Below are 16,544 nucleotides of genomic sequence, written 5' to 3'. Positions count from 1 at the left end.
TATTCTAACTTCAGAAGTTCAAATTCAGAATTCTTTTATTCTTTTAGACTCTCCAGGCAGCTGAATTGATTGACTCAGAGTTTCGAACAGGAATGAGCAATAGACAAAAGAACAAAGCTAAAAGAATGGCCAAGTTATTTGCAAAACAGAGATCCAGGGATGCAGTGGAAACTAATGAGAAGAGGTAATAATCTTTTTCTGCTTATTTAAAACAGTAATGTTGGTTAGCTTATCTGGGTCTGCTTGATTTCTAAAAACATTTTGATGACATTGTCTTTGGCTGTGGAGTACCATTTGGATTGTCTTTCTCAATTGTCAGAGAGTATTTACTATTATTAGTAGACTAGGGACTATTATTAGTTGTCCTAGGGACTAGGACAACTTTCCCAGAAAAATCTACGTATGCACATTTTTTTTTCTTAATAATTATGAGCCCTGAATGAGGATTGAAGATCTTCCAAGGGGAGTGCATTCCAGGTAGCAGGAACCAAGTGTAAATGCGTTAATCATGGAATATTCAAGAAACAGAAAGAAAGGCTGTATGACTGAGATGAATAGACAGAAGCAAGAGTAGTAGAGAATGAAGTCAGAGAGATGGCCTGAGGACTACAAGTTAAGAATACTACATTTATAAACTGGGTATTATATCACCTGTTCCCTGGCTGGGGGCTAATCCAAATAGTGGGTAATAATCCAGGCTTGTTTACCTAATTCTGTTGTAGGAAAGAACTCTGGGGGTAAAATCACTGTCCTCACTTTCTTAATGAGTTCATAAAAATGATACCTGTGTGGCTTGGAGTAGCATTTCTCAAGGAGTGGTTCAAAACAACCCCCTTCATAAACATTTTGAGAAGCTTGTTAAAATGTAGATTCTTGGGCCCCACTTAACTCTTAAATCAGAATCTTTAATGGTGTCCAAGAAATGTTTGAGGAAATGGTGCAATACATAAACACATGAGATCCTATGAAAATAAGCTTTTGTTGCAGATAACAGAACTTTTTGTTATTCTTTCCATTCATATAAAGCTAAAAAGTTAAGTGTTTACAGCATTTATTTAAAAGCTAGGCATATGGTGGGGTAAACAATAAACATCTACTTGGTATAAATTTTTACTTGGAGTTGTTTTTTTAAGCATAAAATCTTTATTGATCTTGTTAACTACAGGTTTTTTTTTTTTTTAAGTTAACAGCTCATTAGGATCGTGTAGTAACCTAGTAAGTGTTTTTACTGACTTCTATTCATTTAAGACTTTTACCCAAATATCTGAATATTGGAAATAATAGACCTTATTTTTCAGAGCCCATGACTCATTCATTACACAGATCTTTATTAAATACTTTTTATGTGCCAGATACTGTTCTACGCTCTCATGATACAGTAGTGAATAAAATAGGTAGGAACTCCTGTCTTCGTGGAGCTTACATTCTAGAGGGAAAGATAGATGAGGAATAAGATAAATAATTATTTTAATGGTAAGGGTTAATAAGGAAAAAAGAGGTAAAGCAAGGAACAAACAAGTGAATTGTATTGTGGGGAGGGTGTTTTAAATTTTAGATAGGATATGGTCAGGGAGAGATTCACAGAGGTTACTTTTCAGTAAAGATATGAAAGAAGTGAGGATGCTAGCCAGCCCTGGGAACATCTTAAAAAGACATTCCAAATAGAGGGAATAGCAAGGACAAAAGCCTGGAAGTAGAAACATGCTTAACAAGTTCAAAGACAGTAAAATGACCAACCAGTGTGACTAGATTGAATTAGAAATAATTAGAATAATAATAGTCTCCGATTTCTTTCATCACCTACAGAAAAAATGGTTGGCCAAGATTGCACTATTAAGGTGGAAGGTGGGGCCTGGTGGATATCTATAGAAAATAATGCTGTGTATACCTTAACAATGCTAATTCTTTCTTTCTGTTAATAATTCAATAAAGCAGTTACTTGTCTTCTCCTTTGTAATATTTTGTTATTAGTCTAGCCTCTGTTTTTGTTCTTTTAGTCATAAAATTTTCCTCACATTTTCTGCACACATTTTTCATCTTCTAATAGTCTTATCTCTATATTTTTCAAGAACTAGTAAGATTATAGTGTGTTGCTCAGTATATTAGTTTTTTTCAGGGTACAAAAGCCTAAAAAAAAAGTTATGCTGGGCCAGATTTAGGTTGTTAGGCCAAAAGAGTTTAAAATAAAAAGGAGAGGAGCTGGTTGTAGAGAGAAGGGGAAAAAAGAATACATTGTTAAATTTGAGATCCAGTCTGAAAGCAAGACGTCTTTGACCTTTTTACATTTATCAGTAAGAGTAGTAGGATAAAGTTTGCTCAAACATTTTTAAGCAGTTAATCTTAGTTATTTGATACATGAAATTGTAAGTAAACCATATAAGCAGAAAATGGCAAAACATTTGTTAAAATGATGGATTCTCTTACATTCATTGTGGTTAACATTATCCTTTATTAACTTTTTTTAAATGGTGACTTTTTTTTTTTAGCAATGATAGCACTGATGGGGAACCAGAAGAAAAGAGACGGAAAATAGCCAATGTTGTTATTAATCAGTCTGCAAATGATTCCAAAGTCCTGATTGATAATATTCCAGACAGTTCTGCCTTAATTGAAGAGGTACTATTGAAATGCCATAAAATGTCCTTTGAAATTATTTATAATTTTTTCATACTAATGTGTTAGTAGATGGTATATAATAATGTGTCACTTGAGAGAACTTTTATTATTAAAAATCTAAGTATCTTTACTTCATTAGTAAAAATTGTTAATTATTTAAAAATTTAAAAGCCTGACTATTATTATTAGTCCTACAAATAAATACACCGTATTACTTAAATTATTAGCATAAGATAGATCTTTTAAATTAGTAGTAATTCTGTTTTTCTTATTCAGACAAATGAATGGCCTTTGGAAAGCTTTTGCGAAGAACTTTGCAATGACCTTTTTAATCCCTCCTGGGAGGTAGGATTTCTTCATTACAGTTTCTCTCAGCTCTATTTTCTTGGCTAATGATAAGAACCATGTCAAGCACAATCTGTTTTGTCAGAGTTCCTGTTGTTGCCCTGTATCCTTCTCAGAACCACTGGTCAGGGCACTTCATATCACTCGCCTCTTAAATAGAAAGCTTTAGACTGATTTTCACCTTTTATACCCCTTTTGACATATTTCTTCGGTGAATTGTTCATTTCTTTTCATTCTTTTAGCTATGATATAAAGAGTTGCATGTCTTCCAGACAGTAAAAATTTCATCTGGAAGTGGACAATTTTGATTAAGACTAGTAGTTTCCAAGCAGTAGCTTAGCCTCAGAAATAGTTCTTCAAAGAAAATCTTGAACAGGTCTCATGTAAAAGAGATGAACGTGAAGTTCCTCTGGTTGAAATTGAGGGTTGGTAGTCTCAAACGATTCTGTCTCACTTCATTTGGCCTCTGAGTAATTTTAAAACACTGTTTTGGAATACCTTTAGCACTCTTTCTGCTCCTTGATGTACTTCTATTTAAAGCTATTCAAGTCTTAAATGGGGTCTTGAATAAGTGGGTGTAGTGTCAGTGGCATGTTTCCTCCCTTCCAGATGACACTGCAGAAGGCTACAGGGCTACAGTAAAGTATTAGTCATGAGACATTTTATTTGAATTGTCTTCCTTTGATGCTTAACACTGGTAGCTTTGGAACTTAGTATTGATGTATTTATTCCTAAAATATTGGTGTTTGCGCTATAAAGAACATTATATGATGCTTGTCTCTCCTTTCCTGTGGATGATGCTGAATGCAAGTAGAGGTTAGAGGAGTGACAGCCAGGTGGATTAATATCTCAGAAGGAATTTAGAATAGCTGTTTTCTTGCCTTGATTTTTAAAAAAATTCCACATAATCAAAATTGTGAAATAAATATATGTAATTCTTCTTGGACAATAGAAGAAAAACACATTCTTGTGAAGTACTGCTTAGTTCCAATTTCTTAAAAATCTAATATCCGTTTTTCATACTGAAGCAAAGGTAAACACTGTTTCTTAAGCATTTAACCTCTGATATTTGCTTCTTGGTTCTTATTAGGTTCGACATGGTGCAGGCACTGGACTTAGGGAAATCCTTAAAGCTCATGGGAAAAGTGGTGGTAAAATGGGAGACAGCACTTTAGAAGAGGTAAGTGTAAGTGTAGAAAATCAATAATTATCACCAAGTTTCAGTAGGTGGCCTCTTTTTCCAAGACAGGGAAGTAACAGAGCCATGAAGCAGAAATGAGAGGTAAATAATAAGAAACATGGAAAGGTGAACATAAGGAAAAAGATAAAAACGTTAGGAAGAGGTTTATTTATATTATTTATAGACAGGAAGAATGAGTTCAAGGGAAAGATATGTCTGGAGATATTGAGTGGAAAAATATGTAGAAGCATTAGTATTTGAGCAGGATATAAGGGATTAGAATGTAGAGTAAGGTGAATGAAAGGATAGTTTAAAGGTCAGTAAGTAATATGGTGTTAAAATGGAGACACTGGTAATAGGCTAGATAATAGATACATGATAGATATAATTAATATCAGAGCAGCCTTAAGTGGTTTCTTAATTTCTCTTGGAGTGCAAGTAAAATAATAGAATTCATGAATTTTAAAGATTTTGGTACAGTATATCTAATAATCATGGAAGAGAATGTGGTTAATATTAAAGATAGTAATTGGGACTATTCCATATTTTGGTTATTGTTCCTACAGCTAAAATAATCTGTCCCAGTATTTTGTTTCAGTTTACTATAGTATAATAGTTTAGTTTTAGTTTTTGGACCTAATATGTTTCCCTTAATATGTTTTAATACGTTATTAAAAAGTGATCATTTTAACAGATGATTCAACAGCATCAAGAGTGGTTGGAAGACTTGGTTATTAGACTCCTTTGTGTGTTTGCATTAGACAGATTTGGAGACTTTGTTTCTGATGAAGTAAGTATCGCCTAAGGGAGGCTTTACCCAATCAAATTTCAGATTCTTACAAAATAAGTTTTTTTGCAAATGTGAGTTATCTTACTTTCTCATTTGTAGGTTGTGGCACCAGTTCGTGAAACTTGTGCTCAGACATTAGGTGTGGTGTTAAAACACATGAATGAAACAGGAGTTCATAAGACTGTGGACGTGCTGCTTAAATTACTTACACAAGAACAATGGGAAGTTAGACATGGTGGTCTGCTAGGAATAAAATATGCTTTGGCAGTTCGTCAGGTAAACACTTCAGTTTTTGAAGCATGTATGGGAGAGTTTTTTCCCGCTCTTAGTTTATTTTCATTAATTAAATGAATTGGCCCTAGATTCTTAGTGTTACAGGTAAGCCAGTCCTTCAAGATTTGCCTTGTTGAGGTAGTATCATAGAGATAGGTGATGCTAATAAGAACAAATTAAAAGATAGGCTTGGAAACCTGTTTCTGTTTCATAGCAAGACCAGTTCTCGGCGAGATTCCTAGTGTATGATCACAGGAGTAGCCTCTGGGAGCTGCCTTTATTGGGGCGATTGAAAAGAGGGTAGTTTGGAGTAATGAGAAGCAGGAAGAGATGGCTTTCTTTCCCTCTTCTCTCGTATTCCCTTTGTTTGTCAGTGGTGTTGAATGAGAAATAGAAGTTAAGGTTCTAGCACAGGGGTGTGTATGTGTGTGTATTCACACTGGGAATTCATAGTCCCGCCTTGAAAACATGTTCTGATGTTTCAAGTCACAATGAATAATGAAGTACTTGATACTGTTGTGTTCTTTTTGAAATGAGATTAGTTACATAGGCATCTGTTGATGTTATTTTTCGTTTCCATTTACATGATTCTTTTTAAATAAATATTGGAATTTGTGCTTCCATATGTAAATTTAATAAAAGATGTTTAAGCACAATAATTGTACTATAGAAAATTAATCTGTTTTGATCTACTCTTTTACAGGATGTAATCAATACTTTATTGCCTAAAGTTTTAACTAGAATAATTGAAGGACTCCAGGATCTTGATGATGATGTGAGAGCTGTTGCTGCAGCATCATTAGTACCTGTGGTAGAAAGCCTTGTGTATCTTCAGACACAAAAAGTAAATATTTTTGCATTTTCTTCATGTAGAGCCTGTTTACACTTGAGGTGTAGCATGTTAGGAAAAACAGACTTTTTTCGCCATTCTCCATTTTTCTTATGACAAATAACCCTCTGATGCATGGAATCTCGATTATATATTATCCTTGGGAAGAGTGAACTGTGTCTATTTATCTTTCCCTTTCATGTACAGAATATGTAGGGAACTTCCTTGAGAAGGAAGGAACCATCCCTTCTTCATTTCATTCCCGGTTTTTAGGAATATGAGATTTTTGTTTGTTTTGATTTTGGTTTTGGCTTTTGGTTTTTTAATCTGGTTTCATCTTTGAAATGCCTCTTTTAAGATCTATCTGACTTCCTTTTGAATTATCAAAACTGGAACACATGTATTTGGGAGTGTGGCAAGCAGTACTTTGAAAGCTCAGAAACTAAATTTGTCCTTCCATGATGATTAGGAATGTATTAAATATATTAAATTACTTTACTCAGAGAGTCCTGACATGTGTGTCTACACTGTATTGGTTTCAAAGTTTAGTTTTTTACATAAAATAGAGTATTGGATAACTTATTTCCTGAATTCTCCATCCCATTATGAGCCTCATTAGAAAGGGCAGTGCCAAAGTAGAGTTGAGTGGCATTAAAAAGAGGGGTAGAGAATTGTTAAAGGCTTCTTAACTTTGCTCAAAACTGGCATTATCCAGGGTCATTGGGATTGTATATGTTGTTGAATCAGTAGTGACTCCTGAGATACAATTTGGCATGACTCGGGAATATTTCTTGCAAAATTAATAACTTTTCTTGATAACTAATCTTACAGGTACCCTTCATTATAAATACATTATGGGATGCTCTTCTGGAACTAGATGATCTAACAGCTTCAACAAATAGTATTATGACTCTTCTTTCATCCTTGTTAACTTATCCTCAGGTTCAACAATGCAGGTAATTATTTCTATTCAGTGGAATAAAGTAAAAAGTGTTTACATACATTTCCAGATAATTAAGCCTAAAAATACAATAGTCTAGCACCGTTTAGAACAGTACGGTAACTTGGGGATGCCAAAGACAGTTATTTCCAGGAGGACTTTTCTTCTTGACTGTCTAGCCACCAGCTCTTTTGGGGCGGGAACTTTGGTCATATTCTTGGGTTAGTTTATTTATATAATTCTTCGATTTGTTCATCCTGTAATAGTTAACTTTAGAAATACAATTATTACATATTATTTTCACCTCTAGCCCCAGACTATGGAATTTTAGCCTTTGTGACATTTAGTTAATAGAATTACTGTTGAACATCAGTTTTACTTTTTCCAAAATTTGCTACTCTGTAAACTTTTTCTTTGTGATGTTCACTTCAACTCTTGTTCTTGATTTCAGTAATCAGTCATCAGGAAGGGAATACATAATAATGTAATATAATGTCCAAAGTCAGAGTCTGGGTGAAGCCAAAACATAAACCAAAAATTTAAAGTGTTGTTTATTTTCCTATCCTGATATTTGAAATGAAGCTCAGCTAATTAATGTATTCCCTACCTTTTAGACTGGCTCCTGAATATTATTTTCTATTAATAGTATCCTTGGAGATAGAGAAGAAAATCGTATGCAACTTAAAAAAAAAAAATCACAGATGAGAAAGTTATTCTTCTTAGCCTAGTGAGAGTGTTCAATGAATGTTTGTGTGGTTATGATTATAAATGATTTCTGGTTCTGAGAGTGCATCTGTTTCCAATGAAAATCATCAATGTGTGAAAAATGTTTCAAATAATACTGACCTGCTGATAGTCCTTCAATGTTAAATTTAGGCTAGTAGGACAGCTCACAAATTGGAGTAGCAAAATAAATGCCTATAAAATGAAGAAAAAAGTTGAAGTGGTAGTGCATATATGGCGTTTCCTAATTTTCAGATGCTTTCATTGGTATAGGGATTAAATCAGTTAATCTATATGAAAGCCCTTCTCAAGCTTCAAAATGCAAGAGTTCTTAATTACTCTATATCAGGGGTTGGCAAACTTTTTTTGCCCAGATAGTGATGTTTTGGCTTTGTGGGCCATATGATCTCTGTCAAAACTACTCAACTCTGCCATTGTAGCACAAAAGTAGTCATAGATAATACATAAAGGAATGAACATGCCTGCGATCCAATAAAACTTTATTTAAAAAAACCAAGTAGAGTGGATTTGAACTGTGAGCCTTAGTTTGTTGGCACCAGCCCTAAATAAAGACTTTGGACTTTTAAAAAAAAGTAATCAAGTGGACAGTGTCTGGAAAGCTAGATAATGTAAACAAAAATGAAAAAATGTAGTGAAAATTCTGTTAATTCAATGAGAAATAATGTAGTTTTTTATTTTTTTTTTTCAAAATTGCCTTAGAAAATTTGCTTCATATGTTTTGATATTTGGCAGATACTTTCCAGCTTATGTAAGAAGAAATGCAGCATGTATTTGGAGCATGAACAGTTACACTATTAACAAGACCTGTTATAATGCTTTTATAATACATATTTGACTGTTTTATGTCCGTGTGTGCATGTGTTTTAAGTTATAATTTTATAAGTAAATTTACTAAATGTGTAAATAAACTTAAGAAGTGATGTTCATACAAACCTGCAAGTAATGAAAATAGCATTAAAAGATGGACGTCCTGAGAGGAACTAAAAGAACAGATAAATAGTTACAATGACATATTCTTTTTTCCTCATTTCTTTTTCTACAGAGGTATATATTTCAAGTGCTAGTTATAAATAATTTCCTAATTTGAGGTAACTTTTATAAATGACTCACGGATGTGACAGGAATCTTAGTCCAAGTTGTTAGCCTACACGTGGCTTTGCTTGCTTTCCCATTTAAAATCTAATCTGTGAGGGGCTTCCCTGGTGGCGCAGTGGTTAGGAGTCCGCCTGCCGATGCAGGGGACACGGGTTCGTGCCCTGGTCCGGGAAGATCCCACATGCCGCGGAGCGGCTGGGCCCGTGAGCCATGGCCGCTGAGCCTGCGAGTCCGGAGCCTGTGCTCCGCAACGGGAGAGGCCACAACAATGAGAGGCCCGCGTACAGCAAAAAAAAAAAAAAAAAAAAATCTAATCTGTGAGAAGGAAGATAATTTGAATTTTCCTAACTTAGTAATGCTAGATCAGGATAACAAATTTCAAATCTACTACCATACCATCTCTTGTTTCTTTTGATATGTGATAGAGATGGCCCCAAAGGGGGTTGTAAGTTATGTGCACCTATTGGTTACCCATTGGGGTTAGCCATGGGAAAGTAGTAAGGATTAGCAATCCTGATTTTGTGTAGGCTGACTACCAGCTAAGATACATGCCCCCATTTTCCTGAGTAAGAACAGACTGAGAATAAGTGCAGTTATATTGGAAAGTTCTAATTTGATAAAGGTTAATTCATGGCATTAGTGCCATAGAACAACCTAATGTTAATATTTCTCCTCTTCTTTATGACTGCATTTGCTCTGTCTGTACTGGTACTATGTAATAACGGTTTTGAATGAGGGTGTTAAGCGAATGTTCATATGAAAATTGTATTGTCTTTTTAGAATTTATTCATCAAAAATGATGCTAGGTCCACAAGGAATTGATACTTAGATAATGTATCAATAGAGCTTCAACTGAGAATGAGTAAGATTAATTTGTGTCTTCTTTATTAGTATTCAACAGTCACTCACAGTTTTAGTTCCACGAGTCTGGCCTTTTTTGCATCACACTATATCATCAGTTCGAAGAGCAGCATTGGAAACTCTGTTCACTTTATTATCAACTCAAGACCAGGTAAGAACTAATAACCATAGTAATTTTGAAATTTATATAAATTAATTTTGTAAAATAAATATGATCACCAGGTTACCCTTGCTTCACATAAAGATCAGGAGAATGCTAGGCCTAGTAAAATTGTATGGTGACTCTGTAGACACATAAGAATGTAATCACCATAAGGGCAGAAATATTTTAATATTTTGTTGTAGGTTGTATTCCCAGCACTTGGAATATTGCTTAACACATGGATGGCCCTCAGTGAGTATTTGTCGAATGAAAGATTGAATATTCCCTTCCTGTCAGAGACTTCTTGTTTATTCTTTTCTTGCTCTGTGTGGTTGACAGTTGGATGATTGGCAAAACTCATCCCAGGTTAGAAGGCTACATTTGAAGCTCTGCGGTATGACTCTAAAGACTGATAATAAAATTGCTAGGCACTTACCTTCTCTTAAGGATTACTCAATCTTAAGAGCATGATATTTCAAAGGATAGTATACTTCAGGAATAACACAATGAAATGCCTACAGAGAACCTTCAGGTAATATCACTGTGTGAATGGAATCTGTTAATGAGCTGAGGCGTCCTTGCCCTGTCTGTAAAAGGCTTCACATTCCTATTTTAAAAATAGCCCTAAAGGTCAAACAAAATACTAGAATTTAGGGAAACACCATAAGGAATCTATTCTTCTATCATGCTGTTATTTATAGATAGTACAGTTTGAGACGGTGGTCTTCAAAAAGCAGTGATTAATTTTTTAGACAATATCGTAGGGGTAAGTGTCTCTTTTGTGTTCACTAACCATGCATTCATATGTGAATTAGGAATATTCCATGTAGACCTACTTTAATCTACAACATGATGTTGTGTTGCACTACCATGAATCAATGTTTGTAAAGTTTCGTTTTACATTATCTTTTTTGTCTAATTACAGTCTTCTAAGGAAAAACTATCAGGTCTGTTTTATAATCCTTAGTTGATCAGGCATGGGTTCATATGACAAAACCGGCATGGGTTGTTCTGAGTTTTCACTTCATTTTTGTTTCACTTTTGTGAGTTTTGCCTAAATGTTTTTGATGTAAATATTCTTAAATTCACTTTCGGTAGACCTCTTGAAGTTATCAAATTTCTTCCCTTCATGTTGTTGTTGTTGTTGTTGTTTGGAGCAGTTTTAAGTTTATAGAAAAAGAGCGAAAAGTACATAGTTCCCATATGCCCCTACCCATATGCACACAGTTTCCCCTTTAGCTAAGATCTTGCATTAGTGTAGTACATTTGTTACAGTTGATAAACCAATATTGATATATTATTAACAAAGTCTACAGTTTACATTAAGGTTCACTCTTTGTATTGTAGATTCTATGGGTTTTGATAAATGTACAGTGTTATGTGTCCACCATTAGAGTAACACAGAGAATAGTTTCACTGCCCTAAAAAATGCCTGTGCCCCACCTATGCATTTCTACTTTTCCTCTCTTCAGAGCCTTAGCAACCACTGATCCTTTTACTGTCTTCATGGTTTTGCCTTTTGCAGAATGTCATATAGTTGGAGTCATGTAGTAAGTAGCCTTTTAAGAGAGGCTTTTTTTCATTTAGCAATACAGAATTAAGGTTCCTCCATATTTTTTTTGTGACTTGATAGCTCATTTTTTTTTATCACGGAATAATGTTCCATTGTATGGATGTAACACAGTTCATATATTCACCTATTGAAGGATATTTTTGTTTCTTTCTGTTTGGACCATTATGAACAAAGTTTTAAACATTCACGTGCAAGTTTTTGTGTGGGCATAGTTTTCAGTGAAATACCAAGGTACACAATTGCTGGATCATATAGTAAGAGTATGTTTAATTTTATAAGAAAGTGTCTTCCAAAAGTGGCTGCACCAGTTTACATTTCCACCAGCAGTGTGAGAGTTTGTGTTCCTCTACATCATCTCCCAGCATTTGATGTTGTCAGTGTTGTGGATTTTAGCCTTTCTAATAAGTGTGTAGTGGTATCTCACTATAGTTTTAATTTGCAGTTCCCTAATGATATATGATGTTAAACATCTTTTCATATGCTTTTTACCATCTATATTTCTTCTTTAATGAAGTGTTCAGATCTTTTCCCCATTTTAAATTGGGTTGTTTTCTTACTGTTGAATTTTAAGATTTCTTTGTATATTTTGTATATGAGTTCCTCATTGTTCTTTTAAGCCTTTCTGTTCTTTATAAGGTGATTAAGCCACCTGCAGTCTCTTTTAAACTTAACTTTTGTGGCATTATTTCTTTAGTAATGTCAACTTTATTTACATTATTAGGAAATCAGGTATTTCATATAAATCAGTTTTCTAAATAGTTGAAACATACTTTTTTGCCACCAAAAATAGTTACCCATTAAAATCATTGACAAACACTGGTTATCATCTTAAAGTATATTAAACATAAGTTAATTTTTTTTTTGCGGTACGTGGGCCTCTCACTGCTGTGGCCTCTCCCGTTGTGGAGCACAGGCTCCGGACGCGCAGGCTCAGCGGCCATGGCTCACGGGCCCAGCTGCTCCGCGGCATGTGGGGTCCTCCCGGACCGGGGCACGAACCCGTGTCCCCTGCATCGGCAGGCGGACTCTCAACCACTGCGCCACCAGGGAAGCCCATAAGTTAATATTTTTTGATGAAAGAGTCACCAAGATGATTTATTGGTCAATAGTGTGCTTGCTTATTACGGTATACCGTGGGAATATTGAGATACATGAGTCACACTGCTTCTTTTTCAGTTGCTTTTTCCTAGGTGTTTTTTTTTTTTCCTCTCTCAGCTGTCAATTGTGATTTCTCACTTTTGTCCATCTTAAAATCTGGCTCCTCCTCTCATGTTTCAAAATTTTTTGATTCCAAAATTGCTCCAAATCCCCTTCAAAATTGTTTTAGCCCTTCAGTGATTGGTTTGTTTGTTTTTTTAATAAATTTATTATTTATTTTTGGCTGCGTTGGGTCTTCGTTGCTACGTACAGGCTTTCTCTAGTTGAAGCAAGTGGGGGCTACTCTTGGTTGCAGTGCACGGGCTTCTCATTGCGGTGGCTTCTCTTGTTGCGCAGCACAGGTTCTATGAGCGTGGGCTCAGTGGTTGTGGTGCATGGGCTTAGTTGCTCCGCAGCATGTGGGGTATTCCTGGACCAGGGCTCAAACCCGTGTCCCCCGCATTGGCAGGCAGATACTTAACCACTGCGCCACCAGGGAAGTCCTCAATGATTGTTGATATTGGCTATTAAAATTATGTGGTTGTGAAAACATCTCTACGGTGTTCTGTGATGTTGATTTCTTTTTATTCGGGGCTTTATTTATTTATTTATTTAGGTCCTTTGACCAAATTTGAATTTGCCTTTACTGGCTTGTAAATGAATGCTTTGGCCTTAGCATGTGTAGAAGATTGATGATGATGACTGTCATTTCTTATACCAGAACTCTATTGTGTTTGTATGTGATTTGTGGTACGTCAGCCATCACTTATGCATAGGCCCTCAATATTTGTTAAATAAATTTATATAAAATTCAGTGCAGGGTGTTACGGGAAATTATCAATAAGAAAAAAATCCTACATGGTTCTTACTTTGAAAAAATTTATGATATGATTGTGATAAGACTCTTATGTAATAAGTTTAATAAACCTCTGCAAATAAATAATGGAAGACCAGAATATGATAGGTGTCAGGAAGCAGCATTGAAGGCTAGATTAAGTGCTGAAAGATCAGGAGGATTTGGGTGATAAGGTTAAAAAAAGTCATCTTCCCTTACTTCTTCCTATTTAACATCTAGTATCTTTAATACATACTTCTATAAGCATCTCATTTTTCTGAAAAATATGTCAGTTTCAAATTAGGCACGTTATACAGACTGTATTGAACAAAAGAGCTTTTCCAAAGAGTCTCCTCCTTTTAGACATTTAAATCTATCCTGCTTCCATATCTTCCGTCCAGTTATTCTGATATGTGCATAATCCTTTATTTTTCTAGGTTTTAATGTTTATTGTATTTCCTATGTCCTTTTGTGTTTGTTATCTATGCCTCTTCTTTTTCTCTTCTTAAAAAAATTTTAATGGTGTCACTAATGAAATTTCCCATTGTTACTATCTATCCTGTATCTTCAGAGTGTCTTTTTACTGAAAGCATTGCTGTCAGTGAAACTTAATATTGATGCATGTAGATTATTTTGTGCTTCGTCACTGCCCCGAGCCTTGCTCTCCAGTAGCCTCACCATTGGAGGCTGTAGTTATGGTGCATATCACCCACTCTTAGTACATTCCACTTTTTGGCCCCCACATATATCCTTTACTATTTTGTTTGATTTTTTGTTCTGTTTTTTCCCAAAATAATACTATAAAGCCAAACCCTTTCAGATTACTTTTCTTACTACCACCACCTCTTTTTCATTTTTTTAATTTTGGGAAATTATTTAAATAGAAAAAAGAGGGAATTATAAAACAACATTCATCTATCCACTATCCACACTTGGCATTTGTTATAATTCTTACTTGCTTCAAGTTTTTTTCATGAAAAATATAAAGAATAAATGGTAACCCCCTTAGAACATCACCTATTTTCTAATTTACCCATTTTCTTTCTTCTGTATATTTATAAAAAAATATTATTGTCCTTTCCCTAATAGTTGGCTCTTTAAGGTTTGGAATCAGTCTTTGTATATTTAGTTTCTACACAGTCATAGTATTTCTAAAAGGGGAGAATTTGAGTTAAGTCTCAGGATAATTTGGGGGACCATAGCCTCATTTACTTGCAAACTTGTTAGTAATTTGTCATTGCCTACTACATTAGAATTAAATTCCTTTCTTTCTTGTTCTTCTGTTATTTGGCTCTTGTCAGCCTTTTCCTCTGCTCTTCCCTAATATTGTCCACGTCTACCCCTGTATCCCAGTTGTAACCATGTTACGTTCTTTTGATGAGAGTATCTTTGTACATGGCTCATCACCAACACTACCTGCCCCCAGCCACACACACATTTTCTCTCCTAAATATTCGCTTCGTTTCTTCCTCACTGTAACTTTCCTTCAGGAAACAGGTCAGATTTCTAGGGCCATAAAGTTATTCTGACTTATACAACTCACTATGATTTTTCTTTATCTAAAACATTATTTAAATAACGTCATTATGCAGTGAAGAGCATTTATTTAATGGTTATGGTTAATCTTGTGATTTTGGCAACATTATTTGCTTTCTGAGAAGATAGCAGAGTAAACCATGTATGATGCTTTTATCTGTTATTGTGTTCCTCCCATGGCGTTACCTGATAGTTACTATAGATTGATTAATAGCTATGCACAGACTCTTGTAATGCAAGCCCATGGTCTCTTACCAGCAATTTTGAAATCCAGCACTTTTGTAATTTGGGTCAACTTATAAAACTACTTATTTGGCAGAAAAACCTGACCATTCTGAATAAGTCTTTATCCTACTTAATGTGCCTATTCACAAATTTTGCTGCAGAAATATTAATATATTTTATTCAGATGCTGCCTCAGACTCTATTGAGGATATTACATAACATATGGTATATACAACCTCATTACTGTTCTAAAATTTGAAAATATTCTGAATTTTAAAACATATTTGGCTCCAGGGAATTTGGACTACAGATGTTAGGCCTGTTGTGACAATAAAATATACCTTCATATAGCTTGCCTTACTTTTTTCTGAGCTGCATTCTATCACTGTTGTTTCCTCTTCAGTGGTTTAATGAAAAGATCCCTTAACTAAACAGAGAATCTGGGTTCTAACCTTAGCTCTACCATTTGTTAGCTTTATGACCTTGATCAAGTTTATTTAACCCTCTGGTGATAATCTCTATTGATCCTTTTTCAGAGTAATATATTGACCAAGTAAGATAATGTATATGAAAGTGCCTTAATTCTGTACAAATACAAATTATTAATAGTACAGACATAACAATAATAATTAACACACTTCTTGGAAATCTTTCCTAACAATTTCAAAATCTTATTTGTATTCTAGGGTGTAAGAATGATACGTAATTGTAGTAATAATAATCCAGGCTATTATTGAGAGCTTAACTTTATGCTGTGAATTTCAGTAAGCACTATAAATGGGGTGGCTATTGCCATTCCTATTTTGCAGATGAGGGAACTGATGATCAAAAATTAAGAAACCTTCCCAAGCTCATAGCTACACATCTCATAGTAAGCGACTCAACTCAGATTTAGATCCAATTCTTGCTGACTTTCAGCTTCTAGTTTTAGAAGACAAAATGGAATGTGTCTCTTGAATTACCTTCCCATTTCTGAATATGAAGTCACCTTAAGTCCAAGGTGAAAAAAACTTCAGAGCTAATTTACTAGTTAGCTCTGTTTTGGTTTCAGTTCCTAGTTTCTCAACCTATTCCCCTCAATAATTCCAAGGTAATTTGGTGTGGCCAAACCTCACTGTAGCTCAGTGCATCAGTACCTCATAAAGACTGATGCCTCTGTTCCATTGGAAGTATTTTGATTATCTTTAGTAATTTTGTGTTTTGTTTTGCTTTGTAAAACCAGAAGACTTTATAAGGAAGATATCCTAAATCTTAAAATTTATCCGATCATAAGTGTGTATACATAGCACAGGGAGATCAGCTCGATGCTTTGTGACGACCTGGAGGGGTGGGATAAGGAGGGTGGGAGGGAGGCTCAAGAGGGAGGGGGTATGGGGATGTATGTATACACACAGCTGATTCACTTTTGTTGTACAGCAGAAAC

At 34.8% G+C, this 16,544-nt stretch overlaps 1 protein-coding gene across 2 annotated transcripts in view; it reads left to right on the top strand.

Moving 5' to 3' along the window:
• The window catches only part of BTAF1 (B-TFIID TATA-box binding protein associated factor 1), a 95,304-nt gene that overhangs the window by 26,572 nt on the left and 52,188 nt on the right, over positions 1–16,544 (top strand). For both annotated transcript variants that reach the window (XM_082854206.1, XM_082854207.1), the window contains 9 exons: positions 48–184; positions 2,487–2,616; positions 2,893–2,961; positions 4,052–4,141; positions 4,836–4,931; positions 5,031–5,207; positions 5,908–6,048; positions 6,865–6,989; positions 9,704–9,824. In XM_082854206.1, coding sequence (XP_082710332.1) covers positions 48–184; positions 2,487–2,616; positions 2,893–2,961; positions 4,052–4,141; positions 4,836–4,931; positions 5,031–5,207; positions 5,908–6,048; positions 6,865–6,989; positions 9,704–9,824 — 1,086 coding nt within the window. The remainder of the gene's footprint in view (positions 1–47; positions 185–2,486; positions 2,617–2,892; positions 2,962–4,051; positions 4,142–4,835; positions 4,932–5,030; positions 5,208–5,907; positions 6,049–6,864; positions 6,990–9,703; positions 9,825–16,544) is intronic.

This window comes from Leucopleurus acutus (assembly GCF_964270905.1).
Source record: "Leucopleurus acutus genome assembly, chromosome: 14".
In the NCBI taxonomy this organism is placed as follows: domain Eukaryota; kingdom Metazoa; phylum Chordata; class Mammalia; order Artiodactyla; family Delphinidae; genus Leucopleurus; species Leucopleurus acutus.
The sequence above is the reverse complement of the archived record's forward strand: the minus strand, read 5'-3'. Positions and strand labels throughout refer to the sequence as shown.